The 10363-nt window shown below is 36.5% G+C and overlaps 1 protein-coding gene across 1 annotated transcript in view; it reads left to right on the top strand.

The window, feature by feature from the left end:
* Positions 1-6256, top strand: part of LOC103512129 (putative uncharacterized protein DDB_G0282133) — a 16788-nt gene extending 10532 nt beyond the window's left edge. Inside the window, exon 2 of the mRNA XM_008476883.3 lies at positions 4275-6256. Coding sequence (XP_008475105.1) covers positions 4301-6124 — 1824 coding nt within the window. The 5' untranslated portion in view covers positions 4275-4300 and the 3' untranslated portion in view covers positions 6125-6256. The remainder of the gene's footprint in view (positions 1-4274) is intronic.
* Positions 6257-10363: the final 4107 nt, after the last annotated feature.

Below are 10363 nucleotides of genomic sequence, written 5' to 3' on the forward strand. Positions count from 1 at the left end.
TGAGTTTCGTTTATGTTTTTAGTTTGATAACTACAAGTTCGGCCATGCCTTTTCCACAAGTTTGGCCATGCCTCGGGATAAACTAGCGGGATTCCGGAGCGAAGCGACGGAATTCAGCTAGTAGCTAATATAAATGAAAAGTATAATATAAACGTGCAAACTAAAGATAAAAAGTAAAAAATGAATTCAGATTGTACAAGTTGCGGAAAAAAAATCAAAAATTCTAATTTCCCGCCAACTTTACACGCAAAAAGTCCGACGTTGTCCTACGATGGCCCTGTTCATAACCACGGCCTCAGGGCTGAGATGAGCTCGGACGACGTGAGATAACTGTTCCGGCGGCAATTTTTAAAATTCATTTTATATTTATTTTTGTTTGCTTTGTAATTTGCTTGTTTTTAATAGCTAATATAAATGAAAAGTATAATATAAACGTGCAAACTAAAGATAAAAAGTAAAAAATGAATTCAGATTGTACAAGTTGCGGAAAAAAAATCAAAAATTCTAATTTCCCGCCAACTTTACACGCAAAAAGTCCGACGTTGTCCTACGATGGCCCTGTTCATAACCACGGCCTGAACAGGGCTGAGATGAGCTCGGACGACGTGAGATAACTGTTCCGGCGGCAATTTTTAAAATTCATTTTATATTTATTTTTGTTTGCTTTGTAATTTGCTTGTTTTTATTAGCTAATATAAATGAAAAGTATAATATAAACGTGCAAACTAAAGATAAAAAGTAAAAAATGAATTCAGATTGTACAAGTTGCGGAAAAAAAATCAAAAATTCGAATTTCCCGCCAACTTTACACGCAAAAAGGCCGACGATGGCCTACGATGGCCCTGTTCATAACCACGGCCTCAAGTCAAGTGCTAAGGTGTTTGAAGTACTTTTGGAAATTTGGGAAACAAGCTTTTCTTTCGTGGCTTTTAAAACGCCCGTTTCACACGATCCTCCAAAAATTTGGAGGGTTATCAAATGAAAAATCCGCGCGAAATTTCAAATTGTCCAATAAAAAAATTCAAGTCAAGTGCTAAGGTGTTTGAAGTACTTTTGGAAATTTGGGAAACAAGCTTTTCTTTCGTGGCTTTTAAAACGCCCGTTTCACACGATCCTCCAAAAATTTGGAGGGTTATCAAATGAAAAATCCGCGCGAAATTTCAAATTGTCCAATAAAAAAATTCAAGTCAAGTGCTAAGGTGTTTGAAGTACTTTTGGAAATTTGGGAAACAAGCTTTTCTTTCGTGGCTTTTCTTGTCAAATTTGTGCTCCATAGCTCTTGATGGACTCTTTTGTAATTCTAATCACCCAACCATAGCATTGTGTATATTTTCTGTTTGGTAAGTTTAAATCATTATCATAAACAAATTTTGTTTAACTTATCTCCTTGAATAATCTATTCCAGATGGGTCAGAGACCAGAATGATGATATCACAGTTTGCTGTGCCATAGAAAATAATAAACCTTGTTTAAAGAGTGCAAGAGAATAGAAAACACCTTATATAAAGGATAAAGAATAGAACAGAGTGTTTATCCTGCTTAATTAGGACTGAAAAGTTCCCTAACACTTGGAATTAATTAATTCACACTCTTCAAGGTCTTTGATTATTTTTTGGGTTAAAAAGGTCCACTTACTTGGTTTGAAGGTCTTATTTATGTGCTGTAATGCTTGATAAAAAGGTGTTCAGGGATGTGTCATTACTTTTAGTAAGTAGGTTAACACTCGGAAACAAACTCCTAAAATATGCTCCAAAATAGGTAGGTATATGCTCCTAAAATATAGATAAAATTTATTTGTTTACTTACACTCCACAATAGACAGAATAGTACTGAATTAATAGAGAGTGTTTGCACTGCTAACTTACAGGACAATACTTAAAATGTGGTTGGTTTGGGGTGTTTGGTGTTTTTCACAGGTCTAGTTTTATTATTATGTTAAGGCGGTCTTTTCATGATCCCTGATGTGCCGCGTCCATTTTAGTTTAGGACTATTGCACTGCCAATAGTCCTTGAAGGTTTTCATAAAATCAAGACTAGTTTGTAGCATTTCCTTTTGGGTGTAGTTGTTAAAACACTCCCTTGTAAACACAAAGGCCACTTTACTGCCAATGTTAATAGAATATACCCTGCTTATACTGCGAGAATGAGACCTCCTGCTGTCTAAACAAGGTCTTGTGTATTTGGTACAATATTTTTTAAAAATAAAATTATAATTTATAAAATGATAGGTACTCATATTGTTTGATTTTTTCAGACTCTAAAATGGACAACGAGGACTGCAATTCAAACAACACATTGACACCCGACTCAGTGCTATGTCTTGTATGTCAAGGTATTCTGATCAAGCCAATCAAACTCCCATGCAATCATCATGTCTGCTTGGAGTGCCTACAGAGGATTTGCGACAACAGTAATCTCTCATGTCCCATGTGTAGGAAACGGCTGAGTATTTGGCTACGGAGGAACAAGGATTTCTCACTCCTCATCGATGAAAACTTGTGGAACCAAATTCAGAAGTACTAAGAATTAGAAGTTATTAAAAGTTATGTGTATTTTAGTACTATCCACGGTTGCCAAACCCAAATCTTCTCAACCTCCAGTGTTGCCAGGTCGAACTAGGTCTTGCACTGTGTTTAAGGGGTTCTTTCGTCACTTGACAGTACTATCCACGGTTGCCAAATCATCTCAACCTCCAGTGTTGTCAAGTTGAACTAGGTCTTGTGCTGTGTTTAGGGGGTCCTTTCGTCACTTGACAGTACTATCCACGGTTGCCAAATCTTCTCAACCTCCAGCGTTGTCAAGTTGAACTAGGTCTTGCGCTGTGTTTAGGGGGTCCTTTCGTCACTTGAAAGTACTATCCACGGTTGCCAAATCTTCTCAAAGAAGTACTACAAGAAAGAAGTTGACCAGAAGTTGTTTGATCAGGATGATGGTGTGTGGGAGAATTGTAAGTATCTGGTTGCCAGTAACATGCTGCTTATAGGAAAGACAATTTCCTTTACATTTTTTTACCCCCTTTGACCCACTAACCAATTAAAAAAAATAATCCTCTCTGACTATAAAAAGTATGCACCTAGGTAGGTACTAGAGTGATTATTTTATTTAAATCCAATTTTTAAGACCACCAGCACATCAGCACTTACTTACAGCATATGATATAGGCTTATAGGTTCCCTTTTAGAAATTTCATGACACACCACTGCTTAATTCACATTTCACATACTGCAGTTGAAATTCCTTTTATTAAAAACAAATGAAGCCGAATTTAAATTTGTTTTATGTTGAACTGCGGTTTGTTTTACACTGAGAAAAAAACCAGGGTGCCGAAAGCCCAATCGAGTGACCGGGTTCCGGAACTCTAATATTGAACTCTATATCGGGAAGCTGGGACATTATAATATAGCATTCCAACAACCTAAATCAGGGGAATTAACCCAATAATAGAGTTCTTCCACCCTAACTAGTAGCACCGTATCACTAAAATTACTTTCTATTTATTTATTTATTTTTAAGAGGTTTGACAGAGGGAACTGTAACTGCTATGGTCTTATCGTCCCGAAATCGAAGAGAGAAGGAAGAAGGAAGACAGGATAGGCGATCGTCAGTGAGACGATAACGGGAGACCTACACAAAACGGTCAATATTCGTCAACGGGACGAAAATTCACTCCAAGGCAGTTTCAAGGAAAATCGTCACTGGGACGATAAGGAAAACTTGTCAATCCAAGGATTTCAAGGATCTCGTCATCGGGACGAGAAATTCAATAAGTTCCAAGTCCAAGGAATTCCGTCATCGGGACGGAGGGAGATTGTCATCGGGACAGTCAAAGGAGCTGCTATACTCCCGGGATATAATTAATATTCAAGGAGGACAATACATGCTGACCAGAGATTTCAATTTGCTGATAAAATTTGGTGAGTCACCCCTCCTCTAAATTCCTTTTTATTATTTCTTCTCATTAATTAAAATATCTACTATTAGATTCCCAATCGGTTCAGCATGTCTCTATCAATAAAGAGGTTGTTAAGCAAACAAAAGAAATGTTTTAAAACTTTATCACTAATTGAGGGTTTCCTAAAAAATGGGGATTCGGTGCAACACACAATTGGTCGCCTAGAAGGCAGTTTTGAACAACTAGCTAATTTGAAAGGGGAGTTCGAAGATTTACATTTACAAATATTGGAACTCAAGGGTTCAGATGCACTACCAACTAAGTTAACTAGGCTGGCTTTTCTCAGTTCACTAACCCCATTTCACCTTCTTCTTCTTTACAGACATCAAAAGCACATCTCAACCAAGCATGATGGACATCGACCTCCCCACCGAGGACACCACCACACCCACCTCTGCCAAAACCTCTTCAGTTAGCAACCTAAACCGCACCATCCTCCAATCAGATCACTGCAATGCGCTCTCTAGCGGTACTGACCAAAACCCTTCTACCAATAGTAACTCTAACCCTAACCCTAGTAAACTTTCCCCTAATTCCAATACTATTGCTAATATGAACCCTAATTCAAACACTGCAAAAACCAGCCCCAACGCTAATCTAAACCCTAATTCAAACACTGCGAAAACTAGCCCCAATCCAAATCCCACAAACCCTAATTCTTCTTCAGTAACCACAAATCCCCTCTTCGGTACTCCCATTCGAACACCATCTCTTGGTAACAACAAGCTGATTCTGAACAACGTCTCTCATTGGTCGAGAAACGAAAGACTGACGAATAGCGGAGACAGTCGAAGACAGCCGAGAATTGACGATGTAACGAATGACGGGACTACCCGAAGAAATCCGACAATTGACGATGTGACAAATAGGAATTTAGGTAATAGACAACTGGCGTTTGGCGGTTTAACGGAAGGACAGCTCGATTTAACGAAACAAGAGGTTGGTTTAACGGACCGAGAGCTCGGTTTAACAGATAGCAATATTGACAATCTCAATAGTAGGTTTAACCAGAGTTGTAGCTCTGGAATCGTTAACCAATACGCTTCTAGCTCTGTAATCAATCCTTCTAATAGCTCTGTAATCCTTAATAACAACCCTAGTATCTCTGTAACCAATAAGAACACTTCTGATAGCTCTATAACCAATAATAACGCTTTGAATAGCCCTGTAACCAATAAGAATACTTTCAATACCTCTGTAACTAATAGATCTGATCCCAGTACCTCTGTAAACACTAACCCTTTGAATACCTCTTTAACCAATATTAACTCTTTCACCCTTCCTTCCCGTTTTCCATCCAAATTGATCTCTCAGAGTAACACAGACAAGTGCCAAAGGAGTTCTAAATGCCATATCAATAGCCATTGTCAAGAAAATCCTAAATGCCATAGCAGTTCTAAATGCCAAAGCAATACGAAGTGCCAAGGAAATTCTAAATGTCAAGGAAACAGATGTCATAGCAATTCTAAATGCCAAAACAGTCCTGAGTGTCAAAACAATGGCTCCTATGGAAAATGCCAGGGCCATAGTCAAAATGCCGAAATCTACAGCTTAGGCTCCAATGATACTTTCCAAACCAATGACAGTCACTGCCAAGCCCGTTTCACACGAGCGAATAATTCTACTGGAGAAGCTAATAAAGCCCTGTTCACACTAACAGGCCGTAATTCTTCTGAAGAATCTAGTAAAGCCCCTTTCACACGGGCAAGCAATTCTATTAAAACCCAGTTTACAGAGGCGACTAGTACTAGTAAAGCTCAGTTCACACGAACAAGCAATACCTGTGACTCCAGTGAAGCCCCTTTCACACGAGGAAGTAACGCCAGTGAAGCCCATTTCACACGATCAATGACCACTGACCCGAATGAGTCGTACAGCAACCGTCAAGAGATCGAGCACTTTTTCAACGAGTTCAAAAAGATCAGTCTCGCTTCTGACGAAGAGGAATGTTTCTCTCGCATCCTGTTCAAAAAAATGAAACTAAGTGGTGTTTCACCAAGTGTTTCGTCGAGAGGTGTTGCATGTGGTTCAAGTGTTGCATCGCAAGGTGTTGCACCGAGAGTGGATGAAACAGATGATGATACGGATGTGGAGGACGTGTTTTTCAAGAGTCCGCGCAAACCGCGGCAGGCCAAGTGCGGTGGAAAGCAACGTGTTAAAATGGCCGCGTAAAGGCAGTCCTAAGACTCCTAACTAATAAGGGTGAACAAAATGCTGTCAAGCTAGCCAGTTAGCTTGGTTGGTAGCGCGTCTGCTTTGTGAGCGCTAGACCGCGGTTTCGATTCCCGCCCGGGGCTGATTTTATCCTGAGCGGATAATGTTCGTTCTTGTCTATGGAAAATGCCAGGGCAATTCTGAATGCCATAGTCGAAATGCCGAAATCTACAGCTTAGGCTCCAATGATACTTTCCAAACCAATGACAGTCACTGCCAAGCCCGTTTCACACGAGCGAATAATTCTACTGGAGAAGCTAATAAAGCCCTGTTCACACTAACAGGCCGTAATTCTTCTGAAGAATCTAGTAAAGCCCCTTTCACGCGGGCAAGCAATTCTATTAAAACCCAGTTTACACAGGCGACTAGTACTAGTAAAGCTCAGTTCACACGAACAAGCAATACCTGTGACTCCAGTGAAGCCCCTTTCACACGGGGAAGTAACGCCAGTGAAGCCCATTTCACACGATCAATGACCACTGACCCGAATGAGTCGTACAGCAACCGTCAAGAGATCGAGCACTTTTTCAACGAGTTCAAAAAGATCAGTCTCGCCTCTGACGAAGAGGAATGTTTTTCTCGCATCCTGTTCAAAAAAATGAAACTAAGTGGTGTTTCACCAAGTGTTTCGTCGAGAGGTGTTGCATGTGGTTCAAGTGTTGCACCGAGAGTGGATGAAACAGATGATGATACGGATGTGGAGGATGTGTTTTTCAAGAGTCCGCGCAAACCGCGGCAGGCCAAGTGCGGTGGGAAGCAACGTGTTAAAATGGCCGCGTAAAGGCAGTCCTAAGACTTCTTAAGGCTCTAAGCAATAAGGGTCATATTTATGAACAAAATGCTCTCAAGCTAGCCAGTTAGCTTGGTTGGCAGCGCGTCTGCTTTGTGAGCGCTAGGCCGCGGTTTCGATTCCCGCCCGGGGCTGATTTTATCCTGAGCGGATAATGTTCGTTCTTGAAACGGCTGGCTACAAAATTGTAAGTATTATTATCATTTTTTTTTTATTATTATTATTATTATTATTATTATTATTATTATTATTATTATTATTATTATTATTATTATTATTATTATTATTATTATTATTATTATTATTATTATTATTATTATTATTATTATTATTATTATTATTATTATTATTATTATTATTATTATTATTATTATTATTATTATTATTATTATTATTATTATTATTATTATTATTATTATTATTATTATTATTATTATTATTATTATTATTATTATTATTATTATTATTATTATTATTATTATTATTATTATTATTATTATTATTATTATTTTAAAAAAAATCTGAGTGGTTTGGGTAGCAAATACTCTTCAGAAAAGACATAAAAGATCTTCTGCTTAATAATCATTTATTAAAACTAGCCAAAAGTTATTATTATTATTATTTTTTTTTTTACTAATTTTCTTAAAGAAAAAAAAAAGGTGAAAAGTAGCTTATGGTAAATTGTCCAATATTGACCATTTGTAGGTATTAATCCATCCAATAAATAATATCCAATCCAATAAAAAGCCATGAAATCTGCTTTTAATATTCTCATGACATATTCCATGAAAATTTAAATCCTTCTCATTACCTGTAAATTTAAAATTCCTTTTAAAATTAAAAAAAAAAAAAAATATTCACCATTAGTAATATTAGTATTAATCCAATTAAACAATATTTTTTTAAATATTATTATTGACATTTAAAGCCGTTAATATTATTTTAATGCCCTCAAGGGTCTCAAGACATACTTGAAAATTTAAATCCTCATTTTCTTGAAAAAATTATCCTTTTTAATTTAATGCAAATTTAGCCATGTATTTAATCTCATTTTGATTTCTAGTCTAATACAACTTAGTTCTCATTTTTTAAAATTAACCTAATATTATTGATAATTTCTATCAAGTATCTTAGATTTTAAGTAGTACTTAGATATATTTTAAGAAGTTGACTCGTTTTATTGAAAAGTATTTAGTTATTACTTGGGCTGGGGACCTCGGAATTACCAACTGTATCATTGTTCACGAATGTAATAGAAAGTCGTGTTAGATTCACACCAGAATCCTAAATTGAGGCCTGATCTGGAAAAAGGGCGTAACTTCACTTACGCTCTTTTTCGGGAGTCTGCATTTTTGGATGGCAAATTTTGTTTTGAACACGACTGTGAAAGAATCATCTTCCCATCCCTTTTCTACGACAAGTTATGGCCCATTATGTGAACCCTGTAACATGGTGTTCATTTGAAAATGGAAACTTCGAACGCGATTATCTCGAAACTGTGTTTTTCCAGTTATGCCCTTCTTTTAGATCATGCCTCAATTTTTACTTTCCTTACCCTATAGTATAGGAAGGAAAGTAATGTAACCGGGTCAATTTTTTTTCTATCTGAGGCCCGGGTCAATTTTTTTTTTCTATCTGAGGCCACAAACAAGGGGATATGGCCCCCAGCCCTTGTAATATTTTCAACAAATGAAGCTTTATTCATTTGATCACATTTATTGCATTTTTATTATAAAATTTACTTACATTGGTTAAATTTTCTGACATATTTTGCTTCTTCCAGATCATGCCTCAATTTTTACTTTCCTTACCCTATAGGAAGGAAAGTAATGTAATCGGGTCAATTTTTTTCTATCTGAGGCCACAAACAAGGGGATATGGCCCCCAGCTCTTAACCAATGAAGTTTTATTCATTTGATCACATTTATTGCATTTTTATTATAAAATTTACTTACATTGGTTAAATTTTCTGACATATTTTGTCATATATATACATAATATTAGGTCTATCTTTGTTGTTAAATCTTTGTTAGTTTTTGAATTCAAAATTTGCCTTGTTTTACCTTACTCTTTGGACTTCCCTTTGGTTTAGTTTGTAGATGTTTTTTGTTCTCTTTGGAGAATTTTGTCTCAGCATTAATTCACACAGGGTATAATTTTAAATTGATAAAAATATATAAATTATTAATAAAAAATAAATTGAAAGAAAGTAATAATAATAATAAAAAATATCTATCATAATTTTTTAATAAAAAGTAATGCGCACCTTCTACAGAACTTTCTTGCGCTCCCTCCTTGAGCCTTCCGTCTTTTTGCGCATCTGCGCGTACAAACTGCGTATGACACACGCGCACCAGAAAACCCTTCCTTCCCGTTTTCCATCCGAATTGATCTCTCAGAGTAACACAGACAAGTGCCAAAGGAGTTCTAAATGCCATATCAATAGCCATTGTCAAGAAAATCCTAAATGCCATAGCAGTTCTAAATGCCAAAGCAATACGAAGTGCCAAGGAAATTCTAAATGTCAAGGAAACAGATGTCATAGCAATTCTAAATGCCAAAACAGTCCTGAGTGTCAAAACAATGGCTCCTATGGAAAATGCCAGGGCCATAGTCAAAATGCCGAAATCTACAGCTTAGGCTCCAATGATACTTTCCAAACCAATGACAGTCACTGCCAAGCCCGTTTCACACGAGCTGGTATTGTATTATCCCTTATTCATTTAAGACTCTTAATAATTGTATTGAGTTATGAGAAATAATTTCATTGTTTCTTATCATTTCAAACTTTGTTTCAATATTCAAATAAAATAAAAAAAAAAAACTGAATCTTAGCACACAAAGTTTTGATAAACCGTCCTCTCTGTTTTTTTATGAATTTCTTTCTTTTTTTTTTTTCCTTTTCGTGGACTCCTTACTTATAAATCGGTACTCCATTATGGAGGTTAGTGAAATTTGCTTGAAAAAGAAAAGTTATTAACTTAAAAATTACAAGCTCCACAAAAAGGGTCTATTTTACTTCCTCTTAAAATCCTAAATAGGTGAGGTTCGTTCTCGGAACGGCTTTTTTTTTAGATTTTAACAAATCAACGGGCAGAGCCCATGTATAATATACGGCTGGCTTTCTCCTGTCCTGTCTTCCTTCTCTCTTCGCTTTCGGGACAAAAAAAACCTCCACAGTTACAGTCCCCTCTATCAAACCTAAAAAGAAAAAAAACCTTCTCTTTCGGGACGATAAGAGCTCAGGAGTTACAGTTCCCTCTATCAGAAACCTCTAAAAATCTCTAATCTAAAGAGAAAAGAAAATAATCAAAATTTTAAAAACAAAAAAAACAAGGCGTAAAAAACCTTTTATTTCTTAAGCTGTAAAAAAATCTCTTAAAGAGAAAAGAAAAAAGACTCGAAAA

This window comes from Diaphorina citri, unplaced genomic scaffold (assembly GCF_000475195.1).
Source record: "Diaphorina citri unplaced genomic scaffold, Diaci psyllid genome assembly version 1.1 scaffold795, whole genome shotgun sequence".
Classification (NCBI taxonomy): domain Eukaryota; kingdom Metazoa; phylum Arthropoda; class Insecta; order Hemiptera; family Psyllidae; genus Diaphorina; species Diaphorina citri.